Source organism: Balaenoptera acutorostrata, chromosome 7 (assembly GCF_949987535.1).
Source record: "Balaenoptera acutorostrata chromosome 7, mBalAcu1.1, whole genome shotgun sequence".
In the NCBI taxonomy this organism is placed as follows: Eukaryota; Metazoa; Chordata; class Mammalia; order Artiodactyla; family Balaenopteridae; genus Balaenoptera; species Balaenoptera acutorostrata.
This window is the reverse complement of record NC_080070.1, coordinates 29,219,426-29,237,930: the sequence shown is the minus strand read 5'-3', so window position 1 is coordinate 29,237,930 and position 18,505 is coordinate 29,219,426. Positions and strand designations below refer to the sequence as shown.

Sequence of the window (18,505 nt, the reverse complement as noted above, 5' to 3'; positions counted from 1 at the left end):
CGGAGCGCAGGCTCCAGACACGCAGGCTCAGTAATTGTGGCTCACGGGCCCAGCCGCTCTGCGGCACGTGGGATCTTCCCAGACCAGGGCTCGAACCCGTGTCCCCTGCATTAGCAGGCAGATTCTCAACCACTGCGCCACCAGGGAAGCCCCTATTGCCTTTTATTATTTGTTTTTCTGTTGTTTTTATAGCTCTTCCCTGTTCATTTCTTCTTGTTTCTTCCATTGTGGTTTGATTTTCCTTAGTAGTATGGTTGTGCTCCTTTTTCTTAGTTGGTAGGTTTTTAATTTGTGGTTACTATGAGGTTCATATATCTACTTGTTTTAAACTAGTAGTCATTTTAAGTTCAAACACACTCTAAAAGAGCCACATTTTTTACTCCCCTCCTCCGCACCATTTTTAATGTCATATTTTACATTTTCACATGTATCCCTTTACAGTTTATTGTAGTTATAGTTGCTTTTACAATTTTTGTCTTTTAATCTTTGTACTGGCTTATGTAAGTGGTTGATCCTCAGTCTTTACTATATATTTGCCTTTCCTAGTGGGATTTTCCTTCTCCTATAGATTCCTATCTTTCCACTTAAAGACACTTTAACATTTTTTTAGGATAGGTTTAGTACTGATGAACTCTTAGTTTCTGCTTGCCTGAGAAGTTCCTTTTCTATTCTAAATGATAATCTTGCTGGGTAGAGTATCCTAGGTTACAAGTTTTTCCCTTTCAGCATATTGAATATATAATGTCACTCCCTTTTGGCCTGCAAAGTTTCTGCAGAGAAGTCAGCTGATAGCCTTATGGGGATTCCCTTGTATTTGACTCTTTTTCTCTTGCTGCATTTATAATTCTTTATCTTTTGCCATTCTAATTATGATATATCTTGGTGTGGGTCTGTTTGAGGTCATCATGTTTGGAATCCTCTGTGTTTCTAATACCTGGATATTTAGTTTCCTTGCTCCGGTTTGGAAAGTTTTCAGCCATAGTTTCCTCAAATACATTTTCAATCCCCTTCTCTCTTCTCCATTCTGGGACCCGTATAATGCAAGTATTGGTGGGCTTAAAATTATCCCAGAGGTCTCTTATTTTTATTTTTTAAAATTTGTTTTTCTTTTTGCTGCTCTGATTGGGTGATTTCCATTATTCTGTCTTCCAGATCACTTACTCATTCTTCTGTATCACTCAGTGTGCTATTCATACCTTCTTGTGTTGTTTTTTTTTTTTTTAAATTTCAGGTATTGACTTCATTTCTGATTGGGTCTTTCTATTTTTTAACTTGTTAAAATTTTCACTGTGTATATCTATTCTTTTCCCTAATTTAGTTAACATTTTTATTACCAATATTTTGAATTCTTTATCTGGCAAATTGTTTGTTTCAACTGCAAATTGTTGAGGCTTTTCTCTTGCTCTTTCAATTGAGAGCAATCCCTCTAACGTCTCTGCCTCTATGAATTTAGGTGAAACAGTTACCTATTGTGGTCTTGAAGGAGTATTCTTATGTGGGAGAGTCCCCATATGGACTGTGTCCAATGCCTTTGGTAGGAGAGCTGGATTTGATGAGGATGCAAGTCATATCTTTCCTCAGGGTGTTCTGGCAGCTATGACCTTGGTAGGGGGTGGGGCTGGAGATGGAGGGGCTAGAGCCAGGTGTGAGGCAGGACCTCCCCTCTGCTCAGTGGCCAGCAACACCCTATTGGGGGTAGTGGTCTGATCCCAAGTTGCTGGAGCAGACTCCCTGAGGGTCAGGCCTGAGCTGGCTCTATTCCCTTTAAGTATGTGTTTATCCCTCTCCCTGCACTGGGGACCCTTGCCCCAGAGGGGGTAGTGCTGAAGCAAACGGGGCCCTTGGGGGCTCTCCGCTCCTGTCTGCCTCAGACAGAAGTCCAAGCTTTCTCTGCCATGCTGCCTGTGCAGGCACCCACAATAGTTTCCCTCGCTCTGCTCAGACACAGCCTCAGGTGCAAATCCCTTTGTCCCTCACAGCTGATCACTCTCTCCAGCCTCTGCCACCCTTGCCCAGTGGTGGAGCAATACTGCAGGGCAGGGGGAACCCACATGGACTCTGGGCATGTATGGGGGTGGTGAGCTGCGGTGGAGTGGCTGCCATAGAGATCTGGGCTGCTTTTGATGGGCTGCTTAAGTAAGTGCCAACAATGGCTGCCACCACCTCACCCAGGCTCTGCCCCAGTACCTGGTAGCCTCCGTGTCCCACAGTTGAGTCCTCTCCCCAGTCACGGCTGCCCAAGATCCGGTGTCTTGGGAAACCTGGCAGCTGCTAGAGCAGACCTCTCTTCACCTGCCTTGGGGGGGCAAGCCAGTGTGCTCGTGCTGCCCACAAGCCGAGTCCAGTGTTCCCAGAGCCCTCCTGTTAGCCCTCCTGTTCCCAGAGCCTCCAACCAGCCAAGGGGGTTCATCTCCCCTGTTCAGGACCCCAGGACTGGGGTGTCCAATCTGCGGCTCTCACTGCTCATTCCCCAGGGCAGGTGTCCAGCCACGTATTCTCCCTTTTCCTCTAAGTTCCCTTCCAGGAGCACAAGTCCCAACCTGATCGTATTTCTTCCCTTCCTACTTGATTATATATGTATCTTTCTTACAGCCTTGGTTGTATAAGAGTCCTTCTGCCAGTTTCCAGATAGTTTTCAGTTAGAACTGTTCCACATGTAGGTGTATTTCTGATGTGTTTATCAAACACATGTGAGTTCCACATTCTCTTACTCCTCCATCTTGATTGATCTCCTCCTGGGATGTACAGTTCTATGTGTTTAGGCAAATACATACATTCATACATCCAATACCCAGTATCACACAGAAAAATTCCTTCACCTTGAAAGATCCCTGTACACCCCTTTTCAGCCAACCACTTCCTCCCTGGGGCAATCCATGGCAAACACTCATCTGTTTTCTGTTTCTATAATGTTGCCTTTTTTAGAACAAATCATACATTATGTAGTCTTTTGGGTCTGACTTCTTTCACTTGCATTTAAGTTTCATCTATGTTGTTGCATGAATTAGTAGTTCATTTCTTTTTATTGCTGAATAGTATTCCACTCTATAGATGTACCACAATTTATCCTTTACTCTGTTTAAGGACATGTTACTGCTTCCAGTTTTCTGCGATTATGAATAAAGCTGTTACATTCACATGCAGGTTTTGTGTGGACATGAACTGTATATACCCTTGGGTAAATACCTAGAAGGGCAGCTGCTGGGCTATATGGTAAGTCTAAGTTTAACTTTATAAGAAACTGGCAAGTTGTATTCCACAGTGGCTGTACAACTTTTCATTTCCGCCAGCAAAGATTCAGTTTGTTGATTTGAATCCTTGTCAGCTTTTGTTATTGTCAGTTTTCTTGTGTTATATCCATTTAGTGTATCTTCTTGTGCTATACATCTATTTTAAAGGCTGTGTGACTTATCTTTCAAATATCACACAAAATTTTAATTAAAAAACTTCACTAAACTAAGATCCCCGGATACAAGAGTTATATCATTTTAGACTACAGAGCTCACATGATGTAAGGCCTTTTTCTTCAAATTAAAATGTTGTTACTGTTTCTAAGTATCAAAGTAGGTAAATATACAGAAAACATTACCAGTAGCTCTACCCTCCAGCGATGACCACCGTTCTCTTCTAATTTTCTTCTAATTGCGCACATGTGGTCAGATTATAACACATCTAAAGACCCAAAGTGTAAACCAAGAATGAGTCTGATATGTTTGAGGAACAGAAAGAAAGCCAAACCTGAAGGAAGAATGATAGTAAGCAAGGAGGGTGTAATAGGAGATGAATTTGGAGAGAGATCAGTTCATGCAGAGCAGAGTTCTTCACTGTTGGTGTGTGTCCAAATTATGAGGCGGCCTTGTTAGAACAGATGGCAGCACCCCACCCCCAAGTTCCTGTTCCAACAGATGGAGTTGGGCCTGAGAACCTGCATTTCTAACAATTTTCCAGGTGTTGCTGACGCCGCTTGTCCAGGGTCCCACCCTGACAACCCTTCTTGGGCATATACGACACCATGATGAGGAGTCTGATTCTTCGTTCCAAATAACTGAGAAGACAAGGGAAGATTTTAAGGACAGAATGATGTGATTTTGTTTTGAATTTTAAATAGATCATAGTGGCTGAGGTGTGAAAGCTGGATCAGAAGGGACGAGATGACAAATGAGAAAGCCGTAAGCTGTCTATTATTAGTGAGAAATAATGATGTCTTGAATTATGGTCGAGGAAATGTTAAAGTGTGAACATACTCAGGATAAATTTAGGAAAAAGCTGACAGAACTTGCAAATAGATTGGGTATTAAGAGTCAAAGAAGAAGAAAAAAAGGGCATGCTGAGATCACTGGCTTGACAATGGCCCCTATGGAAGACTCGATGGGGTTGCTAATCAAAAGTTCTTATTTCAAAAATATTTAGTGTGAGATATCTGTTAATACACAATTAGAAATACCAAGTAGGCAAGTTGGATATACAAATCTGAAGCTCCAAGGAAGAAAACTAATTTAAAAATTGGAAGTCATTAACCCAAAAAAACATTTATAATCATGAAACCTACTGAGGTCATTAGCATAGATCAATGGATCTCAAGCAGAGGTGCTCCCAGGGGACACTTGGCAATGTCTGGAGACATTTCTTATCATCTTTACTTAAGAGGGGACGAGACTACTGGCACATATTGACTGGTCAGGAATGCTACCAAATATCATAAAATGCACAGGAGTGTTCCTAACAACGAAGAATTATCCTACTCAGAACATCAATAGTGCTGAGGTTGAGAAACTCTTATACAGATAGAAAAACTGTCTTTCGTGTATCACAGGAACAAGGGAGCATGAGGTCTTTCTCAGATATACAACTGATTGGAAAATATACCACTCATGTACATAATTTAAAAATTGCTTTTATATATATATAGATATCTATATCTATCTATCTAGAGAGCTGAAAAATAAATTAAAAATACCTTAAATTACGTTATAGCATTAGACTTAAAATGGCTGCTATTACACAGTAAAAAAGTTACAATAAGGAAACAAGGTAAATGAATGTAATAATAATTTAAATGAGAAACCCTGATTCACAAATCCATCAGACCATATGCAGTCTCCAGGGTTCTTCTCTTAGATTATGCCACCTGTATACCTTTGTTAATAATAAATAATAAATGCACAAATATGTAAGCACATGAATGAACGAACATTATGGTTTAGCTCTCTTAGGTATTAAGAAATACACATAACAGGAAAGCAGAAGAGGAAATCTAGCATATGAATGCAGACTCACAATTTCTGGAGTGTGGGTATCGATTCACAAAATCCCTAGAAATGAAAAAACTTCAAAGGTGTAAAGGATACAGAAAAGGAGGAAGATTTGAAATGAATAGAAATCCCAACTTTAGGGGGAAAAAAAATCCAACGTACACACGAATCCTAGCATCCTTCAACACCTAACATCACACCAGCTATCCACCATTACCAGAAATTTTCAAGTAAGATTTCTTAAGGCTTTATTTTCTGGAAAATATATACGAAAGCAGTGCTCAGGTCTGGGTAAAATAGATCCACATTACAGAAGATAACTTTATAGTCTACTCACTGGAACACATCTACCTCGTGAACAAAACCGCAGATAATCTTTCACACAGAGAGGTGTTAAGATCACAAATCTACCGTAATGTCAGAAGAAGCTGAGTATAGGTGAGAGATCCTGGATTAGAGGATAAATATATTATAGGGATGAGGAGGTGACTATAGGAAAAAAACAATTCTAGGTTAAAAGGTGTGTGGCGAAGACCTTCTCACAGGGAAAATGAGAGAGGTACAAGAGATAAATACACTTAAGAGATATTCTGTAATCAATCTAATCACAACGAACAGAAAGAGCAGATGACTTCAAATATAAAGCAGATGCTTGTAACGCATGGACAGAAATGTTTGAATCAGGGTTACCTTTCACCAAGAAAGACAAGTTGGCCTATACCATTCACTCACTGGCCACTGGAGTACGTGTGACAAGAATGACTCAGTCAGTGACTATGACCTTATGTGTTCCCCTTAAACACCCAAGGCCTATCACAATACTTTCTCCATTACAGCAATTATGTTTAGTAAATCAGAGCTGTAAGCTGGGCTCATGGGAAATTACAAATAAATTATTAACGTACGAACAGATGGTTTACACACTGCATACTGGTCCACCCTAACTCTAAATCAAGAGAAGTTAAAATTGTGCTCCCTGGGAAACACGGGGCTGACCATAACTCACCCTTCCCAGTTCTTTATCTTCAAGGGCCAGGACCCCAGTGCTTTCCGTGAAGAGTTTTACTTTGACCACAGGCCGTGGATGAGTAGTGGTAAAATCTCCTTGGGTTCCCCACCTGCAATGAAGTAACAAAGATTCTCTTTGAAATGCAGCATTAATTTTGTTTTCCATGTAGATGTGTTTCCTTAGAAGGCACATGAAGCAATGGAGAATCTTCCATGGCTCACTGAGATTTTTATCTTTGCTTTTGTTTCTGACAGATGGCACAGTCAAGAAAGAAAATAACAATAAGCTTTACAGCTTGTAATAATTATTCAGCTGTTCTAAAAATTAGCACATTAGAGTACAAAACACAGTGTGCCGTAAGAATTTAGGTTAAGGTAAAGCATTAAAGAATATATATATGTATAACTGAATCACTGTGCTGTACACCTGAAACTAACACAACACTGTAAACCAACTATACTTCAATTTAAAAAGAAAGGTAAAGCATTATAGATATAGCTATTGGAACCTATTTTATTAATTCAAACACAAATTACGACACGATTTTTATGGACGGCTGGGGAAAACTGTTAACGGTTTGAGTGTGTAAGAGGTAGTTTCTCAGAAATTATTTTTGCATGCTGAAGATTTCATACCATCTCTTCGTACAAAGTCTTCACTAGATATTTTATTTATATTCTTAAAAGTGGAGATAATCATCTCGTCCCTTACTTTATATGATTTTTTAAAGTTGTCAAAAGGAAAGAAATAAGCACCATAAAAATAGGAGTGTTTTGCCATTAATTTCCCAGTACACTCTCCTAAGAATGAAGTAAGCCTGTCGATATTTGGCTTTTCAAATCGTAACAAAATAACATGTTTCTTTGGCTTATCTTTTAATTAATAGCATCTCATCTTTACCACATACCAACTCATTCTAGTCTATTTACAAACTTAAATGGAACACACCTGATACTAAAAAATCTTATCAATGTTTCTCATAATTCTGAGATCAGACTTGATATTCAGCACAGCGTAAAGAAAATACCACTGAGAAAAACAGACGTAACAGGAAGAAAAAGAGAGATTTAAGGAGATAAGATTCCTGTTAAAAATCAATAACCAAATAAAAATACCAATTTCTTATTTTAAAAAAACAGTTTACCACATTCATGGCACTGTCTAAACTTTATTTTATAAACCTTATTCAGAAAGCTGAAATACAGAAAACTGAGGTAAGTATACCAAAAACGAAATAATCATGATGTCTTCTCCTATCACAGCAGTTTTAATTTTTAACATTGTGATACATGTACAGTAAAAGCACAGGCCATTTCAATGACTGAAGAAACCTGCATCAAGATGCAGTTTGTTCTTTTGAAATTAAAGTCATACTTCAGAGGGAAGGGAGAGATTCATTCAGGATGGAAAGCAACTTAATTTCTATTTTAGATTTCTAGAAACTGATTAGCAAAGAATCTCTTTGCCATTTCATAGAATTAAGATGGTCTGAGATAAAGTAGAGCTAAAATAGGAATAAAAATAAAAATAGATTCAGAACCAAAATAAGGAAGGAGAGAACAATTCTTAATTTAGAGTGTGGAATCTTAAGCCTTGAATACAGTCAGGCGATCTGGATAACAACTCCGGAGTTGACGCCCATGACATACCCTTCTCTTTATTTAGTAATATGTGGTTAAATTTGGAAAAGTAACTTTTGGAGACATTTTCTTATAACTGAAATCAATGATTTTTAGTAGTCATGTAGACACAGCCTAATAGTTTTCCACAGAATTTGCTGATCTTTTAAACTAAATTCTCTTCATAAAAATTCTTTTGTGTATTAAATCAATGATATTTTGTCTCCTCTGTCAAAAATCCTTTGAAACTATTACAGTTTTATATGATTATTTGAAATTCCTAATCTACTCCAATATGCAGTTCTCCAAAGAGAAAAATATTGACTGACCCTATTAACCATCACTGAGGGACTTGATGAGTTTTGTCTTTTACCCTCATCCTCCTGTCATTTTACCTGAAGGAAGGGAAATGTGTTACCAATTCCACTTTGTTGGATACAATAAGACAAATAACATCATACATGTAAAGAGCTGTGCTCACCCATGATTGCATGAACTTCCGGAAAACTGCCTACTCACTCAGATCCTTGACAAACAAGCATCTTCAACAACTGTTCTTCAGTCTTTATTCACTGTGGTACATCTCTCATTTACTCATTAAAACCATTTTATAGTGAACATCCTACATAAGTTGTCTAAAAGTGAGATACAATGTAAATAATAATAAAAAGAAAATCAACATTCCCACAGCTCAGGTTAAGATGAAAAATGTACCAGGACATTAGAAGAGCTCTGTTCAGGTCTGCAGTGGTCACATCTTCCTCTCGCCCCTACTCCACACTACCACCAAAGTAGCTAGGATTTTGGATTTTTTGTTAATAATTCCCTAGAATTTCTTCTTAAAGGGAATATTTTCAGCATTTTACCTCTGAGTGTGACCACTGCTCTAGGTTTCTTGTAACTGGTCTTTAATGGGTAAAGAAAATTCTGTTTTCCTAGTTCATTATATACACACGTGTAAATACATCAGAACTTATGTGTGTAACATACATATATATTATTATATATGACATCACCGGTAGACCATAGATATGTCATATATATATATATATATATATATATATAACATCTCATTGCTACATCATAAATATGTTACATGGAGAGTCAGAGATATATCACAGATAACGCTATATATCAAGGACATAGATAAATCCTAGATAGATTCTATCATCCAGAAATGGATACTCTAACATTTTATTAAATGTTTTCCTCTATCTATTGAGATGATTAGTCATTGCAGATTATATTAATCCATTTTCTTTTCAGAGATAATCCTAATTTCTTCTATTTAAAAAAAAATTTTAAAGCACAGGGAATTCCCTGGCAGTTCAATGGTTAGGACTCTGCGCTCTCACTGCCCAGGGTGTGGATTCAATCCCTGGTTGGGGAACTAAGACCCCGCAAGCTGAGTGGCATGTCCAAAAAAAAAAAAATAGAAAAAAAAATAGATTTAGTACGCTAATATTATGTATCAAAATTCACGATTGAGACTGGCTTGTAGATTTACATTCTTGTATTTCCCTTGTCTTTGTTATGCTAACTTTATTTGAATGAGTTGAAAAGTGCTACAGTTCTCTGAAAGAGTTTGTAAAAAATGGGAATTATCTATTCTTGGAACTCACCTATTAAGCTGTTTGGGCCCAGTATTTCTTGGTGGAAAGATATTTACTAATGATTCTATTTCTTCACTGGTCATAGTTACAAAACTACTCAGGGTTTTCTCTTCGAGCCAATTTTGATAACTACTATTTTTCTGGACTATATTGATTTCATCTAAGTTTTTCAAAAGTATTTGTACAGAGTTGTAAAAATTCCCTTATCTTTTGAATCTACAGCATCTGTAGTTATGTCTTTTCATTCCTAATATTTTTCTTTCATTTTTAACCTTGAAATAGGTTTGTCTCTTTTATTATTCTTTTCAACTTATCATTGTTTGACTTCGATCGATGACCCTCTCTATTGCATGTTGGTTTTCTATTTCATTAAACCCTGCTCTGTTATTCCATTCTAATTTATCTTGTGTTAATTCTGCTGTTCTTTTAAAATTTTAACTTGAATGCATGGCATTAATTTTAAGCCTTTCTTTTGTTCTAGTTAAGCATATAAGGCTATAAATTTCCCTTAACCACTTTAAGTACAACATCCTATAAATTAACAATATTTTTATTAATCAGCTGTTTATAGGTGTTTTTAAATTTTTAAATGAAGTTTTCTTAAGCTCTACTTCTAGTGAATCATATTAGAGAATAAAACTTTCATGACAGTAATCTTTTGAAATAATTAAAACTAGCTTTATATTCTAAAACATGTATGTATGCATGTCTATGTGTGAGTTTAACTTTTCCATGAGTACTTGAAAAGTATTCTCCATTGTGGGCACAGTGTTGTATATATGGCTATAAGCTCAAGGTTGTTACTGTGTTATTTTTTTATTTTTTAACATCTTTATTGGAGTATAATTGCTTTGCAATGTTGTGTTAGTTTCCACTGCATAACAGAGTGAGTCAGGTATATGTATACATACATCCTCATATCCCCTCCCTCTTGCATCTCCCTCCCACCCTCCCTATCGCACCCCTCTAGGTGGTCACAAAGCACCAAGCTGATCTCCCCATGCAATGCAGCTGCTTCCCACTAGCTATATTACATTTGGTAGTGTATACATGTCAATGCTACTCTCTCATTTCATCCCAACTTACCCTTCCGCCTCCCTGTGTCCTCAAGTCCATTCTCTACATCTGCGTCTTTATTCCTGTCCTGCCCCTAGGTTCATCAGAACCTTTTTTGTTTTGTTTTTTTTTAGATTCCATATACATGTGATAGCATACAGTATTTTTCTGTTTCTGACTTACTTCACTCTGTATGACAGACTCTAGGTCCATCCACCTCATTACAAATAACTCAATTTCGTTTCTTTATATGGCAGAGCAATATTCCATTCTATACATGTGCCACATCTTCTTTATCCATTCATCTGTCGATGGACACTTAGGTTGCTTCCATGTCCTGGCTATTGTAAATAGTGCTGCAATGAACATTGTGGTATATGACTTTTTGAATTATGGTTTTCTCAGGGTATATGTCCACTAGTGGGACTGCTGGGTCATATGGTAGTTCTATTTTTAGTTTTTTAAGGAACCCCCATACTATTCTCCATAGTGACTGTATCAATTTACATTCCCACCAACAGTGCAAGAGGGTTCCCTTATCTCCACACCCTCTCCAGCATTTATTGTTTGTAGATTTTTTGATGATGGCCATTCTGACCAGTGTGAGGTGATACCTCATTGTAGTTTTGATTTGCATTTCTCTAATGATTAGTGATGTTGAGAATCCTTTCATGTGTTTGTTGGCAATCTGTATATCTTCTTTGGAGAAATGTCTTTTTAGATCTTCTGCCCATTTTTGGATTGGGTTGTTTGTTTTTTTGATATTGAGCTGCATGAGCTGCTTGTATATTTTGGAGATTAATCTTTTGTCAGTTGCTTCGTTTGCAAATATTTTCTCCCATTCTGAGGGTTATCTTTTCGCCTTGTTTATGGTTTCCTTTGCTGTGCAAAAGCTTTGAAGTTTCATTAGGAACCATTTGTTTATTTTTATTTCCATTTTTCTAGGAGGTGGGTCAAAATGGATCTTGCTGTGACTTATGTCATAGAGTGTTCTGCCTATGTTTTCCTCTAAGAGTTTGATAGTGTCTGGCCTTACTTTTAGGTCTTTAATCCATTTTGAGCTTATTTTTGTGTATGGTGTTAGGGAGTGTTCTAATTTCATTCTTTTAAATGCAGCTGTCCAGTTTTCCCAGCACCACTTATTGAAGAGGCTGTCTTTTCTCCATTGTATATCCTTGCCTCCTTTGTCATAGATTAGTTGACCATAGGTGTGTGGGTTTATCTCTGGGCTTTCTATCCTGTTCCATTGATCTATATTTCTGTTTTTGTGCCAGTACCATACTGTCTTGATTACTGTAGTATTTTAGTATAGTCTAAAGTCTGGTAGGCTGATTCCTACAGCTCCGTTTTTCTTTCTCAAGATTGCTTTGGCTATTCGGGGTCTTTTGTGTTTCCATACAAATGGCGAAATTTTTTATTCTAGTTCTGTGAAAAATGCCATTGGTAGTTTGATAGCGATTGCCTTGAATCTGTAGATTGCTTTGGGTAGTACAGTCATTTTCACAATGTTGATTCTTCCAACCCAAGAACATAGTATCCCTCTCCATCTGTTTCTATCATTTTTAATTTCTTTCATCAGTGTCTTATAGTTTTCTGCATACAGCTCTTTTGTCTCCCTAGTTAGGTTTATTCCTAGGTATTTTATTCCTTTTGTTGCAATGGTAAATAGGAGTGTTTCCTTAATTTTGCTTTAAAATTTTTCATCATTAGTGTATAGGAATGCAAGAGATTTCTGTGCATTAGTTTTGTACCCTGTTACTTTACCAAATTCATTGATTAGCTCTAGAAGTTTTCTGGTAGCATCTTTAGGATTCTCTATGTACAGTATCATGTCACCTGCAAACAGTGACAGTTTTACTTCTTTTCAGATTTGGATTTATTTGTTTTTCTTCTCTGATTGCTGTGGCTAAAACTTCCAAAACTATGGTGAATAACAGTGGTGAGAGTGGGCATCCTTGTCTTGTTCCTGATCTTAGAGGAAATGGTTTCAGTTTTTTACCACTGAGGACAATGTTGGCCTTAGGTTTGTTATATATGGCCTTTATTATATTGAGGTAAGCTCCCTCTATGCCTACTTTCTGGAGAGTTTTTATCATAAATGGGTGTTGAATTTTGCCAAAAGCTTTTTCTGCATTTACTGAGATGATCATATGGTTTTTATCCTTCAGTTTGTTAATATGGTGTATCACACTGATTGATTTGCGTATATTGAAGAATCCTTGCATTCCTGGAATAAACCCCACTTGATCATGGTGTATGATCCTTTTAATGTGCTGTTGGATTTTGTTTGCTAGTATTTTGTTGAGGATTTTTGCAACTATGTTCAACAGTGATATTGGTCTGTAGCTTTCTTTTCTTGTGAAATCTTTATCTGGTTTTGGTATCAGGGTGATGGTGGCCTCATAGAATGAGTTTGGGAGTGTTGCTCCCTCTACTATATTTTGGAAGAGTTTGAGAAGGATAGGTGTTAGCTCTTCACTAAATGTTTGATAGAATTTGCCTGTGAAGCCATCTGGTCCTGGCCTTTTGTATGTTGGAAGACTTTTAATTACAGTTTCAATTTCAGTGCTTGTGATTGATCTGTTCATATTTTCTATTCCTGGCTCAGTCTTGGAAGGTTGTGTTTTTCTAAGAATTTGTCCATTTCTTCCATGTTGTCCATTTTATTGGCATATACTTGCTTGTAGTAATCCCTCATGATCCTTTGTATTTCTGCAGTGTCAGTTGTTACTTCTCCTTTTCCATTTCTAATTCTGTTGATTTGAGTCTTCTCCCTTCTTTTCTTGATGAGTTTGGCTAGTGGTGTATCAATTTTGTTTACCTTCTCAAGAACCAGCTTTTAGTTTTATTGACTTTTGCTATTGTTTCCTTCATTTCTTTTTCATTTATTTCTGATCTGATCTTTATGAATTCTTTCTTTCTGCTAACTTTGGGGTTTTTTTGTTCTTCTTTCTCTAATTGCTTTAAGTGGAAGGTTAGGTTGTTTGAGATGTTTCTTGTTTCTTGAGGTAGGACTGTATTGCTATAAACTTCCCTCTTAGAACTGCTTTTGCTGCATTCCATAGGTTTTGGGTCATCATGTTTTCACTGTCATTTGCTTCTAGGTATTTTTTGATTTCCTCTTTGATTTCTTCAGTGATCTCTTGGTTATATAGTAGCATATTGTTTAGCCTCCATGTGTTTGTATTTTTTACAGTTTTCTTCCTGTAATTGATATCTAGTCTCACAGCATTGTGGTCGGAAAAGATACTTGATATGATTTCAATTTTCTTAAATTTACCAAGGCTTGATTTGTGACCCAAGATATGATCTATCCTGGAGAATATTCCATAAGCACTTGAGAAGAAAGTGTATTCTGTTGTTTTTGGATGGAATGTGCTATAAATATCAATTAAGTCCATCTTGTCTAATGTGTCATTTAAAGCTTGTATTTCCTTATTTATTCTCATTTTGGATGATCTGTCCATGTGAAAGTGTGGTGTTAAAGTCCCCTACTATGATTGTGTTACTGTTGATTTCCCCTTTTACGGCTGTTAGCATTTGCCTTATGTATTGAAGTGCTCCTATGTTGGGTGCATAATTATTTACAATTATTACATCTTCTTCTTGGATTGATCCCTTGATCATTATGTAGTGTCCTTCTTTGTCTCTTGTAATAGTCTTTATTTTAAAGTCTATTTTGTCTGATGTGAGAATTGCTACTCCAGCTTTCTTTTGATTTCCATTTGCATGGAATATCTTTTCCATCCCCTCATTTTCAGTCTGTATGTGTCCCTAGGCCTGAAATGGGTCTCTTGTAGACAGCATATATACAGTTCTTATCGTCGTATCCATTCAGCCAGTCTAGGTCTTTTGGTTGGAGCATTTAATCCATTTACATTTAAGGTAATTCTTGATATGTATGTTCCTATTACCATTTTCTGAACTGTTTTGGGTTTGTTTTTGGAGGTCTTTTCCTTCTCTTGTGTTTCCTGCCTAGAGAAATTCCTTTAGCATTTGTTGTAAAGCTGGTTTGGTGGTGCTGAATTCTCTTAACCTTTGCTTGTCTGTAAAGGTTTTAATTTCTCTGTCAAATCTGAATGAGATCCTTGCTGGGTAGAGTAATCTTGGTTGCAGGTTTTTCCCTTTCATCACTTTAAATATGCCTGCCACTCCCTTCTGGCTTGCAGAGTTTCTGCTGAAAGATCAGCTGTTAACCTTATGGGGATTCCCCTGCATGTTATTTGTTGCTTTTCCCTTGCTGCTTTTAATATGTTTTCTTTGTGTTTAATTTATGATAGTTTGGTTAATATGTGTCTTGGCATGTTTCCCCTTGTATTTTTCCTATATGGGACTCTCTGCACTTCCTGGACTTGACTATTTCCTTTCCCATATTAGGGAAGTTTTTAACTATAATCTCTTCAAATATTTTCTCAGTCCCTTTCTTTTTCTCTTCTTCTTCTGGGACCCCTATAATTCGAATGTTGATGCATTTTTATGTTGTCCCAGAGGTCTCTGAGACTGTCCTCAATTCTTTTCATTCTTTTTTGTTTATCCTGCTCTGTGGTAGTTATTTCCACTATTTTATCTTCCAGGTCACTTACCCTTTCTTCTGCCTCAGTTATTCTGCTATTGATTCCTTCTAGAGAATTTTTAATTTCATTTATTGTGCTGTTCATCACTGTTTGTTTACTCTTTAGTTCTGCTAGGACCCTGTTAAACATTTCTTGTACTTTCTCCATTTTATTTCCAAGATTTTGGATCATCTTTACTATCATTACTTTGAATTCTTTTTCAGGTAGACTGCCTATTTCCTCTTCATTTGGTTTGTCTGGTGGGTTTTTACCTTGCTCCTTCACCTGCTGCATATTTCTCTGTCTTCTCATTTTGCTTAACTTACTGTGTTTGGGGTCTCCTTTTCGCAGGCTGCAGGTTCATAGTTCCCGTTGTTTTTGGTGTCTGCCCCCAGTGGGTAAGTTTGGTTCAGTGGCTTGTGTAGGCTTCCTGGTGGATGGGACTGGTGCCTGTGTTCTGGTGGGCAGGGCTGCGTCTAGTGGTATGTTTTGGGGTGTCTGTGATCTTAGAATGATTTTAGGCAGCCTCTCTGCTAATGGGTGGGGTTGTGTTCCTGTCCTGCTAGTTGTTTGGCATGGGGTGTCCAGCAATGGAGCTTGCTGGCCATTGGATGGAGCTGCGTCTTAGCGTTGAGATGGAGATCTCTGAGAGAGCTCTCGCCGACTGATATTATGTGGGGCCGGGAGGTCTCTGGTGGACCAGTGTCCTGAACTCAGCTCTTCCACCTCAGAGGCTCAGGCCTGACACAAGGCTGGAGCACCAAGACCCTGTTAGCCACACGGCTCAGAACAAAAGGGAGAAAAACGAAAGAAAATAATAATAATAATAAAAGAATGAAATAGAATGAAAGTATTAAAAAATAAAAAATAATAAAAGAAAAAGAGAGCAAGCAAACCAACAAACAAATCCACCAATGATAACAAGCGCTAAAAACTATACTAAGATGAACATAAAAATCAGAAACAAGTAAGTCGCAGACAGCAATCCCCAGGTCTGCAGTTGCTCCCAAAGTCCACCTCCTCAATTTGAGATGATTCGTTGTCTATTCAGGTATTCCACATATGCAGGGTAAATCAAGTTGACTGTGGAGATTTAATCCGCTGCTCCTGAGGCTGCTGGGAGAGATTTCCCTTTCTCTTCTGTGTTCGCACAGCTCCTGGGGTTCAGCTTTGGTTTTGGCCCCTCCTCTGTATGTAGGTTGCCCTCAGGCTTCTGTTCCTGCCCAGACAGGACAGGGTTAAAGCAGCGGCTGATTAGGGGCCTCTGGCTCACTCAGGCCAGGGGAGGGAGGGGTAGTTATAATTGGAATGTGGGGAGAGCCTGCAGCAGCAGAGGCTGGCATGACGTTCCAACAGCCTGAGGCACGCCGTGTGTTCTCCCAGGGAAGTTGTCCCTGGATCAGGGGACCCTGGCAGTGGCGGGCTGCACAGGCTCCCAGGGGGGTGTGGACAGTGACCTGTGCTTGCACACAGGCTTCTTGGTGGCTTCATCAGCAGTGTCAGCGTTCCATGCCCATCTCTGGGGTCCAAGTTGATAGCTGTGGCTCGCGCCCATCTCTGGAACTCGTTTAGGCGGTGTTCTGCCTTCTGTGGGCAGACAGGGAAGGAATCCCCTCTCCTCACATACCCCTGAAACAATGGTCTCTTGCCTTTTAGGCAGGTCCAGAGTTTTTCCCGGACTCCCTCCCGGCTAGCTGTGGCGCATTAGCCCCTTCAGGCTGTGTTCACGCAGCCAACCCCAGTCCTCTCCCTGGGATCCGACCTCGGAAGCCAGAGCCTCAGCTCCCAGCCCCCGCCCGCCCCGGCGGGTGAGCAGACAAGCCTCTCGGGCTGGTGAGTGCTGGTCGGCACCAATCCTCTGTGCGGGAATCTCTCCACTTTGCCCTCTGCACCCGTTGCTGCACTCTCCTCCGTGGCTCCGAAGCTCCCCGCCTCCGCCACCCACAGTCTCCACCAGCAAAGGGGCTTCCTAGTGTGTGGAAACTTTTCCTCCTTCACAGCTCCTCCCAGAGGTACAGGTCCCGTCCCTATTCTTTTGTCTCTGTTATTTCTTTTTCCTTTTGCCCTACCCAGATACGTGGGGAGTTTCTTGCCTTTTGGGAAATCTGAGGTCTTCTGCCAGTGTTCAGTAGGTGTTCTGTGGGAGTTGTTCCACATATAGATGTATTTTTGATGTACTTGTGGGGATAAATGTGATCTCCACGTCTTACTCCTCCGCCATCTTGAAGGTCCCTCCTCTACTGTGCTATTTAAATCTATTTTATCCTTGATGATTTTTGGTATCCCTTATATAGCAAGGTATAAGTATCGAGGTCTCCAACCAAAATTGAAATTTTTGTCAATTTCCCTTTGTGTTTTTGTCAACTTTTGGTGTCCTTTTTGGTGATGTAAAGTGTTCAGTAGTAACCATGCCCTTTAAGTATGAACAGTTTATTATTTTTTCACAATCCCAAGGTCATGATTACTTTTCAACCATCAGACTTTTGTAAAATTAGAGAACTAAAACTATGCTAGGAATGGTGATAAGGTACAGACAAGCTTAGAGAAGTCAGACAAGGAATCTAATCAATATATTCCAAGTAGAGACAGTAATTTATTAGAAAACAAAGAGTGAAAATTTATGGGAAATCATTAGTAATCTATAACTTGGAAGGGAATCCAGGATACCCTTTCTCAAAACCAGTATGCCAATGAAGGCAGGAAATAGATGAATATCATAGGCCTGATAGGCAATCCACAAGAGTACATTTCCCTACAAACAAGGTCCAGGAACTCTGTAGAGTATGGATTGCTAATGGCCAACTCCTGTGAAATAAGGAAAGTTTAAACAACATGCTTTCAGGCAGGGAGAAGCTGAGGCACAGGGATACTGGCAGATCCTAACTAACAGCTAGAGGTCTAAGCTTTTACAGACATTTGACAAAAATGTGCAATTTTAAAGGGTGCATGAATATAAATATGGTGACACTTAACAGTCCTTATATATTCCAACATTCTAGGATACAAGCAAACTGGCATCACCTTGATAATTTCTCCTCTGAAAGTTAAGTTAAAAAGATATGTACAGTTAAAAAATGTTTATGAATTCTGTAACAAATGAATTAAAAACCAAAGTCTGGGCTTCCCTGGTGGCTCAGTGGTTGAGAATCTGCCTGCAAATGCAGGGAACACGGGTTCGAGCCCTGGTCTGGGAAGATCCCACATGCCGCGGAGCAGCGGGGCCCGTGAGCCACAACTACTGAGCCTGCGCGTCTGGAGCCTGTGCTCCGCAACAAGAGAGGCCGCGACAGTGAGAGGCCCGCGCACCACGATGAAGAGTGGGGCCCCCGCTCACCGCAACTAGAGAAAGCCCTCGCACAGAAACGAAGACCCAACACAGCCAAAAATAAATAAATAAATAAAT

At 38.9% G+C, this 18,505-nt stretch overlaps 1 protein-coding gene across 14 annotated transcripts in view; it reads right to left on the bottom strand.

The window, feature by feature from the left end:
- CADPS2 (calcium dependent secretion activator 2) overlaps positions 1–18,505 on the bottom strand; it is a 545,377-nt gene that overhangs the window by 262,233 nt on the left and 264,639 nt on the right. For all 14 annotated transcript variants that reach the window (XM_057549848.1, XM_057549852.1, XM_057549849.1 and 11 more), the window contains exon 7: positions 6,259–6,370. In XM_057549848.1, coding sequence (XP_057405831.1) covers positions 6,259–6,370 — 112 coding nt within the window. The remainder of the gene's footprint in view (positions 1–6,258; positions 6,371–18,505) is intronic.